Consider the following 25,564-nt stretch of genomic DNA (forward strand, 5'->3'; position numbering starts at 1 on the left):
CCGAGCTCCGGCGGCGGGGCGGGATGCTCGTCGTGGGTGCTGTGGCTGGCCTCCAGCCCGGCGTGGGGTTTTCCTGCGCTCGTGAGGCGGAGGTGGGCTGGAGCCGAGGACTCGCATCCCGGTGGAGTGTGCTGCCTTATATAACGCTTTGCAGTGTCACCAGCTCGGGCCCGAGTGCGTCTGTGTAGCCAAATCGCCTGTTTACTCTGTCATCCTGCTTTAAACTCGGCCAAGGAGTCGGATGGCATGGTCACGCTGCATAACTGGGGCTTTGGCTCCTTGAGTTTACACAAAATAGATGCTCGCAGACTTCTAGGACTTGGGGAATCACACTGATGTTTTTCTTGCTCGCTATTGGAGGCTGTTCTCCCTACCCACCCAGTGGAGAACTGATTATTCCTTTTCCTGCCTGGTTAGTAAACACTGATGTCATTCCCCTCTTGTGTAATCATTTTTTGTCCTGTTTGTGTACCTTGGTCTTCAAATTATATATGTATGGGGAGGGGGAGAGGTAGTGCTGTGAGTCTCCTTCAGTAACTTCAAAGTAAAACCAAAATAACTACAGTGCTTGCAGTGTAGGGATTGTTCATGGTGGCAGTGCAGGATTGTATATTCTAGCTCTCCGAAAAGTGTGCTTTAAATTGTTGCATGTATGTAGAAACAGATCCCTTCTGTATTGAAATAGTGGTGTCTTAGATCCGAACGTGGGAGGGATCAAATCCCATCAATACTTTTTATTTCTCTTCTTTCCCAGGTCATGGTAAAAATCACAAGGATGCTGCCTCGGTCAGGGCTACGCACCCTATACCTGCAGCCTGTGGTATTTATTACTTTGAAGTGAAGATCGTCAGTAAAGGTAGAGATGGGTAAGTGCCTTATTCCAGTTTCCTGGTTGGTGATGTGTATTTAGCAGTTCTGCTATACTCTGACCTCCTTTCTGGAAGGGTTAGAGGTCTCATGGCTGCTGGGTGTAACAGGCAGGTACATCACGGGGAGGTGTTATTCTTTTGGTTAATAGATGTAAATGTGGTAGAATGCACTGGAAGCAGAGGCACTTACACAGCTGCTTTCTGTGTTTGATATGAGCAGTTTTAAAAATGTAGGAAACTTCAGGTCTTTTGGTGCAGTTTGAAAGTTTTTCCTCTTGTTAGGTAGGTCTGCTCACTCAGATTTCTGGAATTATGATGCCTCAGAAGTGGAGTGAAATAGAAGGGAGGAACCTTTAACAATTTTGTACTTTTAGAGACATGTTTGCATGGTGAAGAGTAGCATAGCAGTTCTTGAGCACTGGAAGGAGAACTTCTGAGACCAGATTTTAGAAACCCTATTTGCCTAATTAAGGAACATGCTCAAAGAGGGGGAAATAGAATGATTTTGAATATAAGTTGGAATCTGTGCTACTTCTGTTGTCTCTAGTCTAGGACCTGAACTTGGACTCAAGTCATGACCTCAGGATATATTGTACCACAGAGTGTTGTGACAGTTAACTGTGGAAGGTTGGGAGATTGTGCTGGAACCAGAATGCTAAATATGAGAACACTTTTCCCTGACATGATCATGTGTTTTGTGGTAATATTTAATATTGTAGATTATTGCTGAGGCTGCATTTGTCGTATCAGTCTGTGCTACTTTTGCAGTTCTTCCACTTGCTACTGCTCAAAGCAGCAAATGCTATTGGTAGCATTAGAAGTGCTGTCCCTTACTAGGTGGCACCTCAGTGAACTGATCGGGTTTTGGATCTCATCCAGTCTTGTATGTATACCACTGTATTGGGTAGTATTTTGATCCAAGATGTAACTGAACCAGGATGTATGTGGAGTTGCTTTTAAGCAATATTCAGGATGTTGGGAAATGTGGGAAAACAATAAAGGGGCATTTTTACTGCTAGCGTAAACCTAATTTTTTAATTGTTATGAAGGTATTAGCCTGTTCTCTCTGTGGTGTTTTTCATTGCTAAAGGATGAATATCACAGATATAACTATCCAGAAGGGAAAGCCACACAGGAGAAGGTATTGAGTGTAATTAATCCAGTTCTTCAAGAATAACATTTGAACTCTGTTCAGTTTAGGGGTCTTAGGAAAGTTCAGGGAACATTCCTACTAAAATCCAAATTAAAGTCACAACTTCTTACTGTTGAAATTTTTTGCTGTCATTGTTGAATTGAGAAGTGGCCTATTTATAAAGGGACTTGCGAAGAACCTTGAGTTGTGCTGCATTTTGGGCTGTAATAATTATTAGGTTATCTGTGCAGAGGTGGATGCTGGGCTGAATGCTTTACAAATGCAGGGGGAAAAATAATCTTTTATACTTTCACTTCAGTGCCTTGGTGATTAACTGCGTCTGTTTTTGAAACCCTGCACTTGATTAGTTTATGTAACTGCTAAAATTGAAATAATTTACTGTGAACTTCAAGACAATTTTCCGAAGAAATCACATTATGAAAGGTCACTGAGCAGCACTTAATCCTTACCATGTTCTAGATCAATCTTACAGGGAGATAATGGAATTCGCTGCTTGTTTCCCAAGATCAGTTTTCTATATTAATAGTTAATTTTGTTTTTTATTGTTCTAGAATTACAGTTACTTGCCAGGAATACTTTGAAAGATAGGGAACTGTGTGTATTAACATCCTACCAATACAAACATGAGATGTTGATAGCAATGATCTGAAGTCATGGGCGTGGTGAGCCTTTGAGAGCTTGTTTGATGTCTCAGCTATTCCTATGCCTTGGTTTTTCTTTTGCTTCTGGAGAAAGCTCCAGTTTTTATTTTGCACACTGTAGTGCTGGGGATTTGTAAATGTGAATTTGTATAGTAGCTGCTGCCTGTCTGTCACTTAAGAAGGTACTCCTGTGTGTCTCATCTTTCATAGTTTGAGGTCTGCTCATTGGAGGCTTGGTACGTTGTACTAGTGAACTGCAGCAGAGGTATCTTTTCTTGGGCAGTTTTCCAGTGTTTATTACACCATGGTGGCTTCAGTTTAAAAGAATAAAAGACCAGAAAGCTAAAGAAGCAATTGGAGGAATGAAAGGGAAGTTTTTAAGTGGCAAAGCACAACCCTAGGACTCAACTGGAAGCCCTTTAGCAAGGGGGAGAGGAAGAAGAATCTTTCTGAGCTCATTTCCAGAATGAGCACTTTGGGTGTAAGGTCTCTGCTCCACAGCTTATTTTATTTATGCTGTATGTAGTAGTGAGGTAAGGACAGTGTGTTATTACTTACTGTGTGTCTTTCTGCAGCTGTGATATTTTTAAACCTTGATGTGAAAACCTGAGCGACTGTGTTTCAAAACAAGACTTACTCAAAAAATACTTTGGAATGAATTTCAGGAATTGTGCTTTGAGGAGTTCTGAATGATTTTGCTTAATAGCTCAAACCTATCATCTTCCTGTGCTAACAGTTATTAGTGTAGCGCTCTACACTCTGGTTAGATGCTGACAGTTTCTAATGAACGACAGAAACTAAGGTTGCAGGTAAGAAATGGGATAGAAGCTTCCAGTGCTTTCTACTGGAGCTGTAAGAATCCTGGAGTTCACATGATGACTTTCTGCAGCCTGACAAGAGATGTTGCCTGTATATGATATGCTCTGGTAAGAGTTCTTGAATTGGCATCAGACAGTGCCAGTTCCAGATTGGTGTCACTGTGGTAGAGAAACCTGAGCTATAGAGACAACTGAGGTATCAGTACCACATTTCTAACGTCTCCCTTCTGTTACTTTCATTGGGCTGAGGTGATTTAAATCCAGTATGCTGTGGTTCTCTCCTTTGTTTCTTCCCACCACATTGTATCCTAGCGGTAAAAACACACACCCTCCCTTCCCTTCATTTTTTGGGCAGATTACTTCTCTGCTCAGTTCTGCAAACCCCAGTGCAAGGGAAGAGGGAGGTACTGCAACAGCACAGACACAGGTTGCTTTAGACTGCCACAGCACTGCACCAGTAGCTAGCAGAAAAGCTTCCTCTTTTGCGCTTTCTCCCCAGCCTTTTAATGCACCTGGTCTGTAAAGGTGTTTTTGTTAAATAAGCAAATGAAATGATTTATGAAAACTGTCCCTTTAGCATCACTAGTCTTTTTTACATTGGTAAAATCTAGAGTTTACTGGTAGATATTTCAAAGTAACTACAGCATGCAAAAAGTCCATTTGGTTCCCTTATACTTTTAAGATCACTCAGCTTTTCTTAACTTTGGATCTTCCACTGCTCATGCACTGACGTGTAACCACAATCATCTGAGTTAAACATGACTCAGACAGTTTTAGCTGAAAGGTGGTCATTTCTCATTTTGGTAGTTTTAGTCTTTATTGATAAGAGGTCATGTTTATTTACTGGATTTGGTTTTTGTGGGTTTTTAGTGATGTATGGGTTGCTTTTTTTTTTTTTCTTCATCTGGAAGAGGGGAGGCTGCCAGGCTACCATTGAGGAGGCTAGGTAACACACCACAAACCCGATCTGTCACACTGGATCAGATCTGATCTGTTGTTTGTGTTACTCTGTTCGGGGGAGATGGTTTTTATCCTCAGAAGGGAGAGGAAAATTCAGTTTACAGTCTTTAGTTCCAGTCTTCCTCTTATGTCCTTGTTTGTGCTGAACATGCAGGGAGTGGTTCCATGACACTTTAAGATGATAGAAGTCAAGACAGTGGGATTTTGCCCTTCCATTTGCTGTATGTTTATATGCCTGCCCCCATGCTGGCAGTCTGCTACCTGGTCCTATGGTGAGCTGGTTCAAGGAGATAACTGGCTTAAAGCTGGCCACATCAAAATAATTATGATTTTAACCTATTGGTATCACAGTCAGAAATTGCCATTTTTAAGTTGAGGACTATTTTTCAGGGTTCACCCTGACATGGGTTGAAGGTGAGTCTATAAAGGGATGGACTGAGCTGGGAGAGGGAGGGGTAGGATTGCCACAATACTCAGTTTCATTCAAAGTATTGTTGAACAGTTTTGTCTTAAGACTTGCTGGGTACTTAATTCCTGAGCCATTGTGTGTATGTCTCCTGAGTGGTGTCAGCTGGAATGAAAGGGCAAGAGGCAGTGGGTCACAGGTTGTGGAAAGGGAAATGCTGACTGGACATAAGAAAGCATTTTCCTCATGAAAATAGTTAAGCAGCAGAACAGGATGCCCAGAGAGGCTGTGCATCTCCTGTCTTCAGATTTGCCTGGGCAAGGCCCCAGGCTGCCTGATATAACTTTCAGAGTTACTTATTCTTTGGGCAGACGGATGAAGAAGGAAGATCCCAGGGTCCCTTCTAGTCCAAACCTCTCCATAGTTCTGTGGGTGGAGTGCTTCCAGCATTCCTCAGATGAGCAGACTGGCAGAAATGTATGTGACTCTTCTGTTTCTGAGCTGCCAGAAATAACTCATGCTTTTATCATGGTGGTGTTTATAACAGTTCAACCTTAACTATATTTGAAGCACCAGACTCTTATCCTCTCTTTCTCTCTCAAATACATGTTTGTGTTTGTTGATTTGTCAGCACATCTCGCAGCTTCTGTTTTGCCATTAGATGATCTCTGCTTGGTAAACAGGAACAGTGTAAGACTCATCAGGGTAGGGCAGTCAACCCACAACATGCAGGTGGTTGTGACTCAGGAGGACAGTTCATCTCTGTTGTCCTCTTTATGCTGGGACAAGGTGTCACTGTCTCATGGGTGCTGGTGCTTGTTCCTGACCACCATTTTGGTTTCTTGACCTGTTTTACCTCCCCTAGCCACGTGGTGGGTTGTGATGGAGTGTGGCTGGGGAGGACATCCCAGAGGCTGACCCTGAGTGTGCACAGATTCCTGATTCTAACAAAAGTCACCTGTCCTGCAGCCTCTTCTGTTTCAGAGCTGCTCCTGGGAGAGACAGTCCAGCAGCCTGGGTATTGCCTTTGCAGTGGCAGTTTGCTCTCAGCAGCTGTCTTTACTTGTAATTGTTTAGTTTGGGATAGCAGCTTACTCACAGATACTTTGGAGTGCTGGCATTCTGCAGCGAGTCTGACCTCTCCTCTGCCTGTCCACGGCAGCTCTGCAGGCTCTGTGCAAACAGACAGGTATGGTCTGTGGGCAGAGGAGGTGCCAAGTGGCACAGCCCTCTGTGCCAGGGGAGCCAGGCAGTTTCTTGAGGACATGTATCTGTCTCAGGAAGGCTGCCGGAAGAGTCAGTCTAGCTTTTCTTCTTGCCATGTTTTATGTCTCTTTGTTTTGTTTTTTGTTTGTTTTTTTTTTTTAAACCCTTTCCTTTGTGCCAGCACTAGTGACTGTGTAATGGGCTGGATGACATTAACTGTCCTTTTGCTGGATCAGCCCTTGGTACAGTGCTTTCTGTGCAATGAGTGATGAAGGGGAGACCCAGAAGGGCAGAAGAGGGGAGGGTGGGAAGACAAGGGCAACAGGGTGTGTTGGTAGCCTTCTCCCAGCACCATTTTGGAATTGCTTTGAGATGTGCAGCCTGTTTTCTGGAGATGTCGGTCAATGCTAACTTATGTTGTGGGCATTTTTCTGAGAGAGGGAGGAAAGAGTAGAGTGGCTGAAGAGCTAATCTAGCTTAGTCCATACCATAGTTTATTTAAAGTTTTCCTTTAGCTTGCATACACAAGCACACTATATCCCAGACTTAAAAATAGCTTGGTTTCTCTCTGACTGAAAAAGAAAAATAAGTCAGATGTATTGGTTGTTTAGCAGTCTTTACATTAGTATCAAGTAGTCTACCCCTCTATTCCTTGCTTACATTTCTCCTTGCCAACTTTCCATTACTCTTCAGCATATGGGGAGTGTGATTGCTCTTTGAAAAGCCTTTTGCTCATGTGCTCTAATGGTTTCCAGATGCTGCTGATAGAAGGCCTGCCACAGAGAAGTGCTCTGACGTGGATGGCTTTAATGGCACGGTTGTCTGTGTGCATCCATCGGCTGGTTATGCTGCTGATACCTTATGTCACGCATGTCTGGATGTGGCTGTAGGGAAGGCTAAGGGATGTTCTGTTGGAACTGAGGATTTCTAGTGTCTGCACATGCTGTGTGATCCCTTATTTGTATCTGATAATCCTGTAAATAATTGATTTCCTCCTCATTTTTATTTTGCCCATCCTGGTTTCTGAGAATCCAAAACCAGCATGGAGAGGGGTTTTTTCTTCTGTATGCAGGTATGTCTGCTTACTTGAATTTATGCTGTTCTGCAGACATTCATTTAAACAAAACAACACATAAATAAATCCCCCCAAGTAGATTCAGTAAACAGTTCTCACCTTGTTTCCATTTGCAGTCAGTCTTGCCCAAGCAAGTCTTGCTTGCTCAGCAACTGACAGATTGAGCTTTGGTGCTCTGAGGTGTAGAGGCACTCATTTTCTGTGGAGGCTTCATGTCAGTTGATGACATTTCATATGAGTTGTTATTTTGTTGTTGTTGTTCTGCTAAACTCATGCAAAAGAGTGATATTGAGAGCAGCTTTTTCATTGTAAAGCAAGTTGTGATATTGGAATATCTGATTTGCAGTTGAGAACTGTTTAATTGCCTTTTTAAATCAATGAAGTGGAAAGTGAAACTCAATGCTTTATAGCAGTATCATGGGCCTGTCTATTGTAATGGTAGAATATCAGTTTCTCATGACAATAATTTGTGGAAATAGTGGTGGTCATGTGCATTTAGGTCTGTGTCTGAAATCTTTTAGATCTCACTGTGAACTTCTGTTAAATTTTCTTTTTTTGTCCAGTTAGAGTTGTGAGGTTTTTGCACAGTAAAGAAAAACTTCAGAAAAAAAGATTTTGATTATTTTTTGGCCTGTTTTCTCCTCCCCATCCTGCTATTTCTGTGTATCTGTCATAGAAATAGTAGAAATATGGCAACAGTAAACTTTAGTAAAATCAACGGAGCATCTTTAGAATGTGTAAGACATGCTTCAGTTCTTCAGAATGTTTATAGTTAATAAATCAAATCATAGAATAATGGGAACTAATTATATAAATGTTCCAGGCTTACAGATCTAAGCAATTCTCTAATAATTGTACAAGTTGCATAACTTTTTTTTTCGCACTCCTGAAGCTCTGGGATGATGATAAATTCTTTAGTAGTTTATCTACTGTGAAGCTTGACTCCTTTTCTTCAGCTCTGCCACTGGCCCTGTAAAGCTGAATTGTGTTAACTATGTTAAATAGACTGTACCACTAGATTCATTTTCTTAACTGCTTTTCTAAGAATGGGACTTACGTTGTACCTGTGGTATAAGACTGGATCTTTACTTCCACATTACAGTTTCAATCCTAGAGCTATAATCTTTTTTTGTTTACAAGTTCTTTGAATTTATGATCTCCGCATCTAGCCTTTGTTCCTTGTTGTGGAGCTGTCAGCATGTAAAGATAGGTGAGTTCAGTGTGTTGCTTTCTTGGTGCTCATCCGAACTCTGGCTGTCACTGTTTTAAAGAGAAAGTATTCTTATTTCATAAATACATCTAGCAAAACTTTGTGTGTTACTTTTTCTGTGTGTTTTCCACATAATTAATAAAAATAGATCTTCTGTAAATATTGCAGTTATTTCTTTCTATAATTTCATGAACACTTGTGTTAGGTAAATCCTCCTTTCATAAGAATTGTTACCATCCATTTCCTGATTGAAGCCTAAACCAGAGCAAATTAGCATGTAAGGATGGGAGAATAACTCTTAAGAGAACCTGCTACCTGACAGTGGAGTGTTTTCTTCTGGTTTGGGTATTGCATTTATATTGTTCCCTCTATTTTTTAGTGCAGAAACAGCTTGAAGCTGCTGTTTGCAGCTGACTGTTACGATGGACTGAAATGCAAGATTTCAGTGTGAAACTTGTAGTCTTTACATGACTTGCCCACTTTTGGATGCTTTTGTTAGGGATTTGTGGTACCTCCAGTGTCTATCTTTACTGTTTTCTTGACTCATGCCAGGAAAAATGTCCTGTTGCTTAGACTGGCAGTCAAACAGTCTTAAGTCCATTCACTTGTGGAAACCTTTTAATTTCCCTAATATATTGGATAAAAATTTTCAGCAGCTCTGAACAGTGCATTTGAAAATGAGGTTTATTAATCAACAGGACAAACTGAACAAAAATTCTACTTAATCAATTGGATGAAACCAGAATAATTAATCAAAGAATTAATATCAGTAATGCTTTATGCTGTTCCCAGATTGAATGTACCATTTACCATTGACATGGTTTATGTGAACTTTGTTGAATACCAGCTGGCTTGTTTGTTAAGTCAGCTGTCAAGAGTGAAAGGAGAAAAGAGTTGGAAAACTCAGCTGGTGGGACACCTTAGCTTCAGGCAGGGTTGGTTTCAACCACAGTATATTTGGAGGGTTTGGGGTCCTGTTGGATGTAGTAGTGACTGAGGCAGCAGATGGAGGAGTTGATTATTCTGGACAGATCCATGTGGCCAGAATCTGTGATTTTTAGACTGGTGAGGCTTGTATTGTGCCTTTTCTTTCTTAAATGGTGCCCAGGTCAAGTCTTCATCTGTGATTTGTATTTTTCTGTCTTTCAGTATTCCTACATATATTGCTAATCTGTCATCAGTCTTTTCCCTTCTTGAAGGTAACTCAGAAGCTCAGATTTGATCCTTCCTACAGTTCATCAGTTGAACATGATCCTAAAATTGCAAGGCAGCTGGGAATCTGATACTCTGGTCTAGCAAAAATAATTTTTTATTCTTCCTCTGTAGTTTTGTATTTAGCCATAAACACACTGAGAAGATGTGTTGTTACCAGACTGCTGCCTCTTAAAGTGAGTGAACAGAACAAAATTCTGTTCCATGCTCTTTGGCTTTTAGAGCTTCTTTGCCTTTCTAAGGGCTGATGTGCAGTGAATTCCTCCATGCCTCAGGATACTTGTAGTTGTTGTTTACAGACTCTTAAGAATTTTTTTTTGCATTTATCTACTTTTTTCACCCTTGCATTATTTGTCTTTCTGGCCTCTAATTGGTGAATTGGGATTCTTTCTAGAACCCGTCAGTGCTGTTTCTGAAGCAGCATTACAGAACAGCACAATATCCTCGAATAAAACCAGAAAGTCTTCCACTTTAGAGATTCATTATATTCTATTATGAAGTAGCTCCAAAATATTTATTGTTAGACTGAGGAGTCAGACAGTTGGAATCCAGTATTCTATGTGCCATAGGTAATTTTTTTAGACAGATGTAACTTGTTTTTTCACTACCTTAAAAATAACATGCCCCATCCCCCACCATAACTGCGACAACGTGGTTTCAGGTGGTAAATTGATACGGGTTATCATTTCTCGCCACTCTTCAAACCTGGCATGAAGTTAGGGCCTATCTCAGACAAGAAGAATGATAGTTCAGAGCTTTGCACAAGAGACTATGAAAGTCTCTGTCATCAGCATGATGGGGTGTATTATTAGTCTCTAACTTAGTAATTTAACTTGATTATCTTAGACTTAGCTCTGTGTTGAAAAAGTGGGGTGCATGATAGCTGGGAGGACAGGATTCCTACCAGATAGATGTGGTTATTAGAAAAAATTGCAGGATGCAGGAAGCCTTTGAATCACAAACTCACCTTTGGAAAATAGGAACATCCCTTGTTGAACTCGTGGCTCAGCTGGGTTGCTTGGTCTTGGCTGAGCCATGTAATAAAAGGCCAATCCCAGGAGTTCCTACATGTGTTAGTGATATTGTTAGCTCACTAACAGAGCAGGGAACAACTGGCTGCTTTACAGGAAGTCATGGCCTACAAAACAAATTATTTAATGTCTCTGGTTTTAACTCCTTTAAGTGTGGGCCTTCGTGTACCTTGGCATACATAGTAAAGTGTGCTCTAAAGAGAGACTACTGTGTCAGAGTTACTGGTACAGTAAAGAAGAGTTCTAGGCTTGTGAGCATTAGATAAACCACATCGGTTTAGCATTGGTTGGCTTTCATATTTTTTTCCCCAGCTTTCAGATGGGGATGAATTTTGTCTGCCTTCTAGGTAACCTTCACAGGCACTTGGAAGAGGAGCTGCATGAGTTGTTTCACCACCCTCACTTGGTACCTTTCAACAGGTTAAGAAATAAATAAAGGGGAACCATAGTATCTTTCCTTTTATGGCAGAGCCATAATAAATCTGCTCTGCTAATTGTCAGAACTAGCATTTGAGATCACTCTTTCCAAGTTTCTTGGAGGAAGTCTCAGATTTTTTTTTTGGGGGTGGGGTGGGGGGGGTGTAAAGAAATGCCTCCTTCTTTGTAACTGGACCAGAACAGTATACAACCATGGACTAATTGCTTTCTCCCTTCTTCTGCCTCACCTTTATTTTGCATATCACAATGCCTCCTAAGTGTTGAGTGCTTTCCAGGCATTCAAAGGGAGATGATCTTTGCTTCTGGGATCCTTGAAACTGAAAAATGTAAAGGATGGGTATATATCAGTTTTGTTGCTGTGTTCTCTGTTCTATCCAAGGAGTTCTTCATGCCTGCACTTGAAAAGCCAAATAGATGCAAGTACTGGAATTTCAGCATTAGCTACTTGCTGTCAAAGGACAGGTCTGTTCTTAAGTTTTTCTGCTGAGTTCATGAGGATTTTTGTGGGTTGCTCACACAGAGTAACTTCAGAGTAGCCAAAAAACATTTATTACATTGACTTTTTGGCAGACTCTCTGGATATTATGTTTGCTCTGAAGAAACATCTTTTGACTTGAAGAATTCCTTGTCACGAGGGTAGATTCCTCTTCTGGGGACAAACTAGTTGCAGCCATAATTTTACTCCTCAACTTGTATGACTGTAACACTTAGAACAGCTTCTTTAAGAGATCCCTTTGAATTAAGGTTAGTCAAATATTGTCACTTCTGTGAAATAACTTTTCTTGTAGCTTTTTGGATTATTTCTGCTCAGTGACGCTATGTAATGCTTCGTGGCTGAGTTGGTAAATCAGATCTTTTGTATCTTTAAGAGTTAAATTTTAATTTAGAAGTACAGTCAACATTTTGCCTCTTTCCATCTCTTTTTCAGGGAAATTATTATTGGCAGAAGTAAATAAAATTTTATATATTTTTAAATATACAAATTTAAATTGCAATTTTGAAAATATCTGCACTGCAGAATCCATTACACAAGTACTTTTAGGAGCCAGAAATGAATGCTGTCCTATTCAAATGTCACTGTGCTGGAGTGTAGCATACATACCGATGTTTACTGCTGAAGTACTTGGAAACTGGGGGAGGGAACCAAAATGCCTCCTCTTTGAACTTAATCTTGAGCTGTATGATCTAGAGGGAAAAATACTGGCAATCCTGCTGGTTGTGTGTGTGTGGAGCCAGCATCTTTTGGCATGAGGGTCCTTCATTCATCTGCTGTGGCCAAGGAGAGCCAGTGCATGGATGAAAGAGGCAGAGCTGATGTTATGGCTGGGTGATGTTAAGGGTGGCTGTTTCAGTCTATTCAAATTTTAAAAAGCCACCAGTATTAACTGGGCAGGGCTGAGGTGCACAAGAAGTCTGGAAAATTTTGGTGCTATGGTAACTGCCGAGGCTGCTGGTAAGTGGAAACAAGACTGTTCTGATTGAATCACTAGCATGTGTCTGCGTTTATTTTTGTCTGTCTGATCTATTTGGAATTGATCTACTGATGCAGCGTTTTTGAAGCTTCTGATCGGGTGTGGGGGACAGTTCCAAGTACTCAGTGTTCACTGCTGAGAAGATGGTTTAGGAGGTCACTTTTGCCTGGCTTTAGTTAAGGAATATAACTCAAGGAATATAATGTTACCCAAAAACCTCTTTATTGTTTTTTTCCTGTTTGAAAGTGGGTACTAATGTTTATCTGCATCATCTTCTAAGAGGCAATTTGAATCCCTCAAAAAGGGACTGCAGTTCATGGATACCCAATATGGAGTGTGTCCACGCCTGAAACGTCTAAAACCAGGGATGATCAGACAGGCAGACTCTATAGAGGTTTATGTTGAATGATACTGAATATTATAATAAATTTTAAAAAAGCAGTAGGTTGTGCTTAATGATGTCCATAAATACTGTTTAACTAGTTTTGAATTTGTTGTATACACAAAACTGGTTTGGAAGATCTGGGATTGAGCAAGTGAGAAGCTGTTTTGCATCAATAAGTTCAGAAAGCAGCTGATGCTTGTGGTGGTGGTGTTGAAGATGAATTTTTTTTTTTCCTCTCAATTTCCAAGAGAATAGAGTGAGTTTTAATCTGAGGCTTTGTAGGTCTCAAAGCTCATTTCATCCATCACTTCTGACGTGTTAATTGATAGTAGATGGGAAAAGCAAAATAGTATTTGCTAAAACAATAGCCAGCGTTCAAGTATGTGACAATTTAGAATTCTGGATATAAGCTGTAGACTGTGGAGTTGAAACCCAACATGGTGAGAGTCTTATTTTAGGTTGTCTACAAATTCTGTGCATAGTTCCACAGTCATTATGGTCTTTATTTGTAAAGTTTGTCTTAAGCTTTAAATAGGAGCATTTAGTTGAAGAGCAAAATTTTGTGAACTGGGAAGGCTTGTGGTCATGTTAGTGGGTTGTTTTTTTTCTTCAGTGACACATTTCCAAAGTGTTGTGTATCTAGATTAAAGTGTAATCTTAAATTTAGAATTTCTGGATTTGTAGTACTTCTTTGTATAAAAATACAAGCTTCTAGCCCTAATTCAAAGCTGTGTTGTCTGAAAATGGAAAGACACTATTGTATGTGTGTTTGCCCTTGGTTATCTGCATGGGATTTGCTGCAGTATGCAGAAGACCGAGGATGAATCTGCATAGAAAATAATAGAATTAAGCAGGATAAGCAGAAGTGGGAGGTGACCTATTTTATGTGAGTTCAGCAATTATGTTGTTTCTTGTAATTTCCAATAGTTTGATTAGTATTGCCACCTTTACAGTGGCAATGCAGTGCAATGACACAAGAGGTGGGGACAGAAAGGAAGCCATCAAAATGCTGTTGCCATGATTCTGATGGAGCTGTGCATCAAGGATGTGTGCAGAAGCAGTGTCTGTTCTCTGTTAAATTCCAGGTGTGTTAAGATCAGCAGCAGTAGAGGCAGAAGAACAGGCAAGCACCCCTGGGCAGTAGAGACTGACAGAGTTGGCCCGTGGAGCTGTTCTGTATGACACTGAAAGAAACTGACACCACCACATGATGAAGCTGCATAGCAGAGGCAAAGTGGCTGCAGTTTTATGGTGTTTCACCTTTCAGCTCTGCCAAATAGATCAAGACATAAGAAACATCTCCTATGTCAAGAGGCATGTCCTGCTCATTGAACAAAATTTGGCAGCTGCCAGCAAATCCAAGAGGTTTGGGCTTACTAATGTGAGCAGGAGAAGGTGGTGGGGATGATTCTGCCATTGTGGTTGAATGGTCTACTCCTTGACAGATACTTGCTCAGTGTTTTTGGGCCTGCCAGTATCAGGACTAAGCACTCTGGTATTATTGCACCAGGCTTAGATGGTGCCTTTATTGTATGTTCAAACAATTTAGGACCTTGAATCACAGCTCTCCTGTGGCTTGAACAATTGGCAGAGGTGGCACTTCTCACTGCTCTCTGAAGCAATATAGACTGGGAATGTAGTTCTAGCTGTGGACTGTGATCCTGACTGCTTATGCACATAGCTGAAAAAAAAATCAACACAGCAAAACCCAACATGTAGCAAGGAGAACTCTGTAGCTGCACAGTGTTCCAAACTCAATAGGAATAAGAGAAATGCTAACAAACATGCTGTCTTATCTACCAGTGTGCCAGAAAGGTGGTGAGGGAAAGCTGGAGCACTCCCTGCAGATAGAGGGACAAATCTTCCATATTGTGCCTGGAAGGCTGTGAACATGTCCTTAAAATTCACTTTAATCTTTATAGATGTGTGTATGTCATATGACTGTGTGAGTAAATTTTTTAGATGCCATGAATCATAGACTGGTTTGGGTCCAGAAGACAATCTAGTCCCACCCCCCCTGCCATGGCAGGGACACCTTCCACTAGCCCAGGTTACTCAAAGCCCCGTCCAACCTGGCCTTGAACCCTTCCAGGGAGGGGGCAGCCACAGCTTCTCTGGGCAACCTGTGCCAGTGTCTCAGGGCCCTCACAGTAAAAAATTTTCTTTCCAAATATCTAATATCTAACCTCTTTCAGTTTAAAGCCATTACCCCTTGTCCTATCCCTACACCCCCCAATAAAGGGTCCCTACCCAGCTTTCCTGTAGCCCCCTTTAAGTAATGGAAGGCCATGGTAAGGTCTTCCTGGAGCCTTCTCTTCTGAGGGGAACACCCTCCAACTCTCTCAACCTGTCCTCACAAGGGAGGTGCCCTGATCATCTTCACAGCCTTGTTTGGACCCTCTTGAAGATCTATGCCCTCCTTATGTTGGGGGCTCCAGGGCTGGATGCAATACTCTAGGTGGGGTCTCACAAGAGCAGAGCAGATCACCTCTCTCACCTCACTGGCCACACTTCTCCTGATGCAGCCCAGGATGCTGTTGGCTTTCTGGGCTGCAAGTACACATTGCTGGCTAATACTAATTTTTCCATCCACTCCCAAGTCCTCCTCCACAGGACTGCTTTCAGTCCTCTCTTTGCCCGGTCTTTATTTGTGCATGGGATTGCCCCAACCCACGTGAAGGACCTTGTACTTGGCCTTCCTGTACTTCATGAGGTTTGCATGATCCCACCTCTCCAGCCTGTCCAGGTCCCTCTGGATGGCACATCCTTTCCCTCCAGCATGTTGACTGCACCACACAGCTTGGTGCTGTCAGCAAACCTGGTGAGGGTGCCTCAGTCCCACTGTCGTGTTGCTAACAAAGATGTTAAACAGCACCAGTCCCAACACTGACTACTGAGGAACGCCACACACCACTACTCTCCACTTGGACATTGAACTGTTGACCGCAAGTCTTTGAGTGCAACTATCCAGCCAATTCCTTATCCACTGAGTGGTCCACCCATCAAATCTATGTGTCTCCAATTTAGAGTCAAGGATGTCATGTGGGATAGCATCACATGCTTTGCTCATATCCAGGTAGATGATGTCAGTTGCTCTTCCCTTATCTACCAGTGCTGTAAGTCCACTGTAGAAGGCCACCAAATTCATCAGGCACAATTTGCCCTTAGTGAAGCCATGTTGGCTGTCACCAGTCACCTCCTTGTCTTCCATGTGACCTAGCATAGTATCCAGGAGGATCCCCTCCATGATCTTGCTGGGCACAGAGGTGAGACTGAGACTTCCCTGGGTCCTTGTTATTTCCCTTTTTGAAAATGGGGTGATGTTACTCTTTTCCAGTCAGCAGGAACTTTCTCAGACTGCTATGACTTCTCAAATATGGCTAGTGGCATAGCCACTTCATCTGCCAATTCCCTTAGGACCTGTGGATGCATCTCATCACGTTCTATGGACTTGTGCACCTTCACGTTCCTCAGATGGTCTTGAACTTGATCTTCTACCATGGGGGGTGCTCCATTCTCCCAATTTCCACCTTTGCCTTCTGTATTTTGGGTGGTATGGCCGGAGCACTTGCGAGTGAAGAAAGGCAAAGTCATTGAGTACCTCAGCCTTCTGCATGTCCCAGGTGACTGAGTCTCCCTTTTCCTTCCAGAGAGGGCCTACATTTTCCTGAGTCTTCCTTTTATCACCAAGAGCTTTGAAGAGGCTAGTCAGGGAACTCATAAGAAGGGATGTAACTTCTGACTCATGCTCTGAGCAGTGCAGAAAATGTTTACAAGAACCATTTGGTTTTAAGTTTCTCTGCATCACTTCAGAAGCACTATAAAGAGGTCCTCAAAGCCTACCACTTCAGTGTTCATAAAAAAACCCACTACCCAGCAACAAAAAAGCCAGAAAACAAACCTATATAGATTGAAGAAGCTTGTTCAAGAAGAGTTAATGAAAAGATTCAAACAGAAAGATAAATGCTTTCAGATGGTATGAAGACTGTTTAAGGAGATACGGTATTGGAGGATCAGAGTAAAAGTGTGTGAACTAATGGAGAGACTCAAAATGATCTGACAGTTGACATAACTAGTCATGAGGGTGAGAGAGTGTAGAGATTCACCCTCCAAAAGTTGAAATTTTATTAGATGAGAAAAATGGAAAGAGCAAACAGGATTAAAAAAACTCTCAAGGTTGAACAAAATGACTTGAGGGACATCTGGCTCAAGGTCTGAAATGTTAAAAGAGTATTTTTCTTTCCCAAAGCATCAGGGATGAGAAACAAGCTGGAGAGTCTGTAAAACCAAGAGATGATTCAGGAGAAACTTTTATGAAGGGCTATGAAAAGGTAGGAAAGTTTAGAGGCTCCCAAATGCAAGTGTTTGTGTTTCAGCCAGGATTATCTGGTGTAAATCAGAGTTAATACAAGAATGATGTAATTTGTCAATAAAACACATGTCAGTCTTTGTTTTTAAATTATCTGGTTCCTGTTGAAGGGTTAATACAACAGTGTTTGTTAATTATTCATAAAACACAGGGAAGAATGAAACAGCTGAGCCATTAACTGTGGTGTGTGATGTTTAAAAAGACTTGATTAGAGATGTCTTTTGTTGTTAAGACTAAACACCTTTCCCTCAGTGTATCCTCATACATCATGTGGTTTGAGTCCCCTGTCTTGCTGCACTCACTCCAGCTTGTTACTCTTCCTTGTGGTTGGAGATCCCAAAACCAAATAGGATACTCACAGGTGTTGAATAGAGAGGACCAAATCCCTTCCCTTGACCTGCTGCCTGCACTCATAGAATGTGGTTGGTGGGAGTAGTTCTTCTTTACTGTGTTGTTTAATCATGGTGGTCTTCCTCCCGATTCTTTCTTCTGCTCCCCCTACCCCTCCCGCCTTCTTTTTCTTGGCTTTCCCAAATCTCTTCAAGTCAGGTGTTTGACCTGAGCCTGCAATATGATGTCTTTCTCTCATGTCTGTGTTCCTTCAAGCATTTCTCTTAGCCTTGGTCTCTTATCACTTAAACTGGTTACTAGTTTGTGAGGCAACTTTATTTTTATACTAAGATAATTGCTTTAAGATCTTCTGGTGAAGGATCTTTATCAAAATCTGTCTGTGTTTCAGCAGTGTTAATTTGCTTATGGTGCTCCAAAATTTTTCCTTGTCCTTTTTCACAGTGGTTGTTGATGCTGGACAGCCTTGGGTGGGGGTGTTTTGTGGGTCATATTTGCTATCTTAGTAGGGAAGTGGAGACCAACAGTTGATTCCTGTTCATAAAAAGCTGAACACTTTCACTGATAGGTAAAATCAGAATAGTGACTAACTGCTCTTGTCTTAGCTGATAATTGCCTTGATGTTGTCCTTCATTCAGGTGCATTTCCAAGGAGTTCCTAGGCCAAAGACAAAACAGCATCTTCCCCTCTGGACTCTGTGCAATAAAGGTGTTGCTAGCATCTCTGTCCCTCCTCAGATGAAACAAGGCAGTTTTTGCAGTTTATACAGAGTTACTGAGGAGTAGATAGTCTAGAGAACAAGTTCTGTCATCTCTATAGTTCTTTACGAGTTTAGGTTTTGGGGTGAATGCCCAGAAGTCTTGCCTTGTCTCTGCTCAATTCATGTATCATTTGAAGCAGTGCTGGTCTTTACCATATAGCGCTCTGTTTCAGGACCTACTGTAGACTATGCAGGGCTCAATTTAGTGTGAATCCTCCACATGCTGCTCTTCTGTTATATCTTGCCTGGCTACTCTTTGGCATGTGGCACAGTAATGTTTGGGGTGGTTCTTGCTGGGCTGTGTCTTGGCAGCCTCTAATCCCTCCTTGGAGGGAGTGCATGCCCAGGCAGAGCTGACCTTTGGCTGACAGTTCTCTGAGTGCAGGTGAAAGAATCCTTGTTTGTGCTGGAGGTGCTGGTTAGCCTGTGGTAGGGAAGGGAATGCCCTTGAGCTCCTTCCATCATGACCAAGCTAGATAATCCTCCTTATCTCCAGGATGGGGCCAGTCAGATCTAAAGTTTAGGGTTACTGTTTGCAGGAAGTAGTCATTTCACTTGTGTTCTGGGACTTGGAGCAGTGTAAAATACACTCAAGGCATTTGTTTGTGTTTCTGTGTGCAAGCTGTATTGCACTGCAGTGTTCACAGTCTTGTCTCAACAGAGTGCCTTGAGCTCTTCTTTTTGTAGACAGGCTGCAGGCATTTAGCACTTCTGCAGAGAATATCAGATTTGCTATGTAATAATGTACATACTAGGAAACCCTCACAAATCTCTCTATCCTTCTAAATGAGAAATAGGAAATCCAGCCAAATGTCCTGGAAGCTGTACTCTGACTGGAGAGTTTCTGAGATAAACTTGTTTGCCTTAAATGCTGTCAGGAGGTTCAAATCTTTTGCTCTGAACTGGCTTCTGTCAAAGTCTCTTCTGAGTATTTTTCTAAGTTCAGTGATCTTATTATTTCCTTTATCAAACACTAATACTTTCCTGGTGCTTGTGTAGTTATGTAACTTATACATGATGTAATTTATGGTGAGAGCTGAAGGACCTGGGCCGGCCTTGTAGCTGGCTGTTCCATTGGCATGGCCCTGTTTGTCAGCATTCATCCCAGGAAACTTGAAGAGCCCTAGGCTTGCAGCAGAAAAACACTGAGCTGGGTGAAGGGAAGTTACAAATCCAGCAGTAAGTTCTCCGTATGATGATCATGTATTATTTTCCTCTGAAGATAACTTTAAGAGGCCAGGAGCCAACTAAAAGGCAGACCATATAATGGTTAGCAATTGAGTGATCAGGTATGTAGATAACTGGGTTTGTGACTAGGGAGAATGGTATCGTGACTGGTAGACACAAATTACACGGCTCTCCCAGGGTATCTGGGTATTCTACCACTTGTTGAGCATGAAGTGATCGTTGTGGTCTCTGTGGTGGAAGAGCAGAAAAAGTTCTTTATGTAAAACTCTTAACCATTATGTAGGAAGCTGAAAACCAGGACCTCTGCTGTGCCAGTCTCCAAAACGCTTCTCCACACCTTTTTGCAGTATTGCACTTTGCCCAGTACCAGGAAGAGAGGTGAGGAGGAACAGCTCTGCCATGTTGCTGAGGAATTGGTCTGAGGAGGAGGGGTTTGGATCCTCTGGAAGCTGGGGCACTTCTGAAATAAAATGTGGGTTTTTTTAAAGAAGGAACTGACTTAATCTAAAGCACGGTAAAACTGTTTTTCGTGTTTAAAATCTGGAAGATCATGCTACCAAGATGTGAAGTGTACAACAAAGTAGGCCATGTTTGTGAAGATGTTGTGCTATTTATTAAAGATGTCATAGACTGATAAACTTAGAGAGCTATGAGGGTTAACATTTCTCTCTAAACAAGAAAAAAAAAATATCAGTTATTACCATTTCCGTGGTATTTGATTAGGGGTGGTGATAATGATTGAGATGAAGAAATCAAGGGCAGGGAACAGTTGCTGTGGGAGACTTAACCAATGTTGCTTGGAGAAATGTAACTTTGGGGTCAAATTCTGAAATAGTATTTTTAGACATAGTTAATATTTTATGGAGCAGGTGGTTGAGGAAGCCACAGGAGGAAAACTGATACTGTGAAAGAATAGCAGGACACTGGCTGTAACCTTTTTGGATTTATACCTTTACGTGAACAAGAGCTCAACAGTAACTGCTAATTTTCAAACTTGGTAACCTAAAAATATGGAAGCTTGTTAAAAACAAACTGAGCAGGGCAGCTGTTTCTGTGGTTCCAGGGCATATTAAGAGAATTACAGACCATGCAAATTAACAGAAATAGAACAAACAAAATGGGTATGTGCATAAATATTGCAGTGAAGAGCCTTTGCAAAGGCTGGCTATGTCTTGCAGTCCTTTTGAACGCAGAAGCAGATAAAGATCAGTCTGCTTGGATTTTCAAAAGCCATTTGGCAAGGTTCAGTCTCAAAAATTCTTGAGCAAGGCAATGTGGGTTAAAATGAAGGAGCTTGTGTGATTGAATGGTTGGTTAGATGATTAGCTAACAGGTAGGAAGTGGGGCAGAGGAATGAACGACCCATGTGTGCATGTCATGTCCCCTTCCTCCCTGCAGCTGAGGATGTTCAGTGGATTTCAGTGGGGGTGTGTACTACACCTCTGATGTTCACTACTGTAATAAATGACCTGGAAGTGAATTTAATAGTAAGATGATATTTTATGCTGATGATATGAAGCTAACTAGAGTTGTAAAATCTAGGGCTGACTATGGATGATAAAATGAAAAATGTGGTTTAGGCTGGATAGATGTAAAATGATTATCATGGGGAGAGAATAAGCAATCCAAACAACCCCAAAAATGTTCTCTGAGTTGCCTCTTACAGTGCAGGGACAAGTTCTCTGTGTCCTGGTTCCATGGAAAAATCAGCTCATTCTCATCTGCAGTCAAAAAATAAGTGGAATAAGAGAGACTGAGACGGGGAGGAATACAACCCAAACCAGAGAGCATAATTATGCTGTTGTCTGTAACAATCACCATGCGTTTGTGTTGTGAATGATGCTTGTGGTTCTGGTTTTCCCCTGCTGCTCAGAAGATACAGAGCTGGAAGTGTAACAAGAGTATTAAAGTGTAGATGAGCTTCCATAATAGGAACACTGAAGAGGCTGTAAGTAGCCAACCTTGAGAAGAGACCATTGGAGAGTGGGGTATGATTGAGGACTTTAAAACCCTTGAGAAAGGTAACAGAGAAATGCTAGTACTCTCCCTTCTAATTCTAAAAATGTGAGTACCAAACTAGCTTGGACAGTAATTGAATGGTGGAGCTGCACTATGTTGCCTTTTCAGAGAGCTTACAAATGTCCTGAAGTGGTCAGATTAATGGAGGAAAATCTGTTGGGGTGTGAACTACAGAAAAACCACCTTTTGCTTAGGAAATTGTGTAAAACACATGTTGGACAATAGAAGAATGTTCTTGGAAAGTACAGTTGTTTGCCCTGTCCTGTGCATCCATTACCAGCTATTCCTGGAGACAATACATTAGGCTGGATAGACATTTATTCTCATATACTGTATCTGCGCTTAAGTATTTTTTTTTTTTTACTCTCTTGTTAATCACCTATACGTTTTTTTTCTGACGTATTGAAAAAAAAGACAAACAACCCACAACCCAGAAATTTAATTGCTGAGTGTTTTCCAGTCTTTTTCCTACCAATTAAGAGCTAAAGAATAGCTGTAGTTGTGTATTGGAAGGCTGTCAGTCACTAAAGCAGACTGACATTTTATCTTGGAATAAAGAAAAAACTAAAAAAAGTAACAGAAAATCTTTAGTGATTTCAGCATTCTTACCTTAAACAATTTATGAATTGGTGAGGGGTTTTTTTTGTGTGTGTGTGTGGTGTTTTTTTTTTTTACTGCTATATTTCTGATGCAGTAAATCTTGTGGCTTGGCCATTCTGTGCTTGACTGATATTTTGTTTGGGGTTTTTTTTGAAGGTACATGGGAATAGGACTTTCTGCTCAAGGGGTCAACATGAACAGGCTTCCTGGTAAGTCACTGTTAAGGTTTGTTTTGGCTTTCTGTGTCAAAGATTTTAATGTATGTAATATGAATTAATGAATGTGTGTTTTAATAAAATGTTGTCACTGTGTCTTATGTTTGGAAGTTTCAAACTATTATTTTCCTAAAGTGAGTTACTAGTATTGTTAATGTAGCCATGATGATTTTAGCAGATAATAGAAATTAATATTAAAGTAATGACTAAGATGATGAGCTTTCAGACGTGCAAGCTCTTCTTTGCATCTGAAAAATAAGTAGCAAAATAATTTGACATTTAATCTGTATATATCACTTGACAAATTCGCATGGAAGAATCTGAAAATGACAGGAGAATTGGTCTGTCATATTGTCTCTCCTCTATTCTTTCCCTCTCCACACCAAAATCTAGAAAATGGAATGGTATTTCCAGTTAATATTGTTGTTTCCTTTGTTTGAAATGTTTGGGTTTAGGTTAGCTTCTAAGATGGTTAAGTAGCTTCTTTTTAAAAAGTAACAGTAATATTTCTTTAACAATATCCAATTTATTAGGTCAAATTATGATTTCTAGATTTGGATTAACATAGTGACTTCTGTAGCAGGACTTCTTTCAGCTGGATTTGAAATTAGAATTGTCTGTGTTTATTGGAAAGTAAATGTTCAAGTGCCAGAGTGGATGACAGCTGGTTCCCAGTGGTGGGTTTTTTTTTTTGTCTTGGGTGTGATTTACTTTTGGTGGAGTTGTTTTAAAGCTGAAATATGATTTCAACCTTTATTATGCATCTTGGTATTTCAGAAGGAGAATGTTTTGTGAATGTCCTAACAAAAGGAGAAGCTTCCATAGGGTTTGCAATAAGAGCCTTGTGAATTTAGTTCTCAATGAGGATTTTGCTTTCATCTTTACTAGTAACTTGCATATTCACGGAGTGGAACATGCTTGTTTCCATCCTTATAACATTCAAATGAAAATGATGCAGCATTGGAGCAAAATCCTTGACTGTTCTGGGAGCAAAATCTAGGATTCTGTAGCTTTGTTATAAATTTCTGAAATATGTATTTCTATAGCTGTGTTTCTGAAATTCTGCTAAGACTGCATATGGAGTCTCAGCAAGAAAATGAAAAGGGAGACCAAGACAGCCAGTGGCCTTGGATGATTTCAGAAAATAACCAACTTTCTGGTGCCTATTGTTTTAATTGTAAGGCAGCTGCTGAATTTTGCAGTGGAACAGCTGCTTTGTCTTGTTACTGAAGAGAAGTGTGGAGATCTTAAAATGCGTGATGGAGCATTTGGAACCTTTTGCACTGATAAAGAAGAAACTTGGAATTGTAGGCTAATTGCATTAGTTAATTAGTTCAACTAAAATTTCACCAGTGAAACAACAAACACTGTTTTAGTGACAATGTCAACAGTGTGTGGGCTGTTCATGAATCACAACCATGGTTAACAGTTGCAGGCAGCCTTTCCAGGTACCACTTTGATCATGTTTGAGTCATCTTTTGGCCACCTTCAGAAGCAAGTCCTAAGATTGCTTGGTCTCATGAGGGCACAACCTTCCTTGCATCTATTTTTCTCTAGTAATTTCAGATCTGCTCAGAGAACTTGTGGAACCTCTGACTTTTTGAGATTTAGGACTCAGCTGGACATGGTATTGACCAACCTGATTAATTAGACCTTCTTTGAGCAGGGGTTGGACTAGGTGACTTCTAGAGGTCCTTTCCCTCTTTAGTTATTCTGTACTTTTACAATAACTCTGTTTTGGGGAGAACGGTTTCAGTAACACCCATGTTTTAAAGAATTTGCATCTTACTGCAAACTTAATAATTGTTGTGACAACTACAGCATATACACATCGGAGAGAGAATTAAGGTCACAGGTTTTAATTCACTCATAACTAGATCAGGGAAGGAGGAAGGCAGGACACTACCAGTTTTTCTCAAGTGATAGTTGGTTGCAAAAATGTAGGGAATGTCTGGATCAAGATGTTTTCAGACATCCTCTGCACTCCCTCTGCCCCCAGCCTTCCCAACCCAGGTGGCTTGTGTGCATGTGCAAGACTACGCATGGGTCTAGGCCCATCATCTCTTCCCAAGATTGAAGTGTTTGACTGTTTGGAAGAGGAGTTGTTTGGCTGTAAAAGGGAGCACATTCTGTTCAGGAAATGGCTCTCTGGCTTGTGCAATGGAAAGATGGATGGGATTGTCTTGTAGACTTGGCTTGTAGACTGTTAGTTGGATTATACTTAACCTAGGGTTCTCCTGGGATTACAGCACAGATATATATATATATATATATATATAGATATATATATATATATACACACACACACACCCCACAGCTGAATACTAACCTGAGATATGTACTGAATGTCATAGGTGTGCTGTCCTGAAATTAAACAGCCAACATAATTTCTTTTTTTTTTTCCTTTAGAGACTAAAAACTAGCCAAACCACTTCTGATAAATGACTTTAAAGGCCAAGAGCTACATGGGCAGTATTTTGTGGCCAGTTTGAATCAAAGTACCTGTATATTACTGTTATTTCTAGACTGTATGTGGTGAATGTGGAATTATTTTTTGAGTGAAATTAAACATAAACTGAACTTGATACTTTAGCTAATGCTTATTTAGCAATGAATTGTACAGATTTGATCCCATGAACCTGTTTGTTTGATCATGTGCAGATTATGCTGCCAAGAGTGATTCTGCAGGCATGGTTAGGTCAACCTCCCATCATCAGTGTAAAATGAACTGAATGGCTCTGTATTACAGCTTAGTAATTATCTTCCCGGCTTTTGGATAATGAATCCGATTTTAATTTTTTTATAGTATATTGCTCAAGTAACTGAAGTGAGAAACATAAATTAGGCTTAACCGTTATCAGGTACTTCACAGCACAGCATAAGCAAGAGCTTACAAAGAAGTGACAGACCTTGGAGTCTTGACTTGGCTTCGCATCAAAATGTAATTTTAACTTTGACCTGAAACCCTGCCAAATCGGTCTCCTTAGACTCTAAGTTACTTCAGCTTTAACAGATCAATTTTTGCTAGGTGTGCTGGCAGGACAGTATGTGACCCACTACAAGTAGCCCAAAGCCTGGTATGGGAGCCCAAGCCGGTCCCTTTCTTGTTCCCACTTTCAGTGAGGATCCTTGGCACCTCATTCAAAGAGCAATCTTGCTGCTGGGTTCTGTCTCTGACTGCTTCCCCTC

At 41.0% G+C, this 25,564-nt stretch overlaps 1 protein-coding gene across 2 annotated transcripts in view; it reads left to right on the plus strand.

Annotated features, from left to right (window-relative positions):
* Positions 1-766: 766 nt before the first annotated feature.
* RANBP10 (RAN binding protein 10) overlaps positions 767-25,564 on the plus strand; it is a 79,914-nt gene continuing 55,116 nt past the window's right edge. For both annotated transcript variants that reach the window (XM_026856856.1, XM_026856857.1), the window contains exons 1-2: positions 767-866; positions 22,317-22,369. In XM_026856856.1, coding sequence (XP_026712657.1) covers positions 22,321-22,369 — 49 coding nt within the window. In that variant the 5' untranslated portion in view covers positions 767-866; positions 22,317-22,320. The remainder of the gene's footprint in view (positions 867-22,316; positions 22,370-25,564) is intronic.

The sequence above is a fragment of the Athene cunicularia genome (genome assembly GCF_003259725.1).
Source record: "Athene cunicularia isolate RWA chromosome 11 unlocalized genomic scaffold, athCun1 chr11_part1, whole genome shotgun sequence".
In the NCBI taxonomy this organism is placed as follows: Eukaryota; Metazoa; Chordata; class Aves; order Strigiformes; family Strigidae; genus Athene; species Athene cunicularia.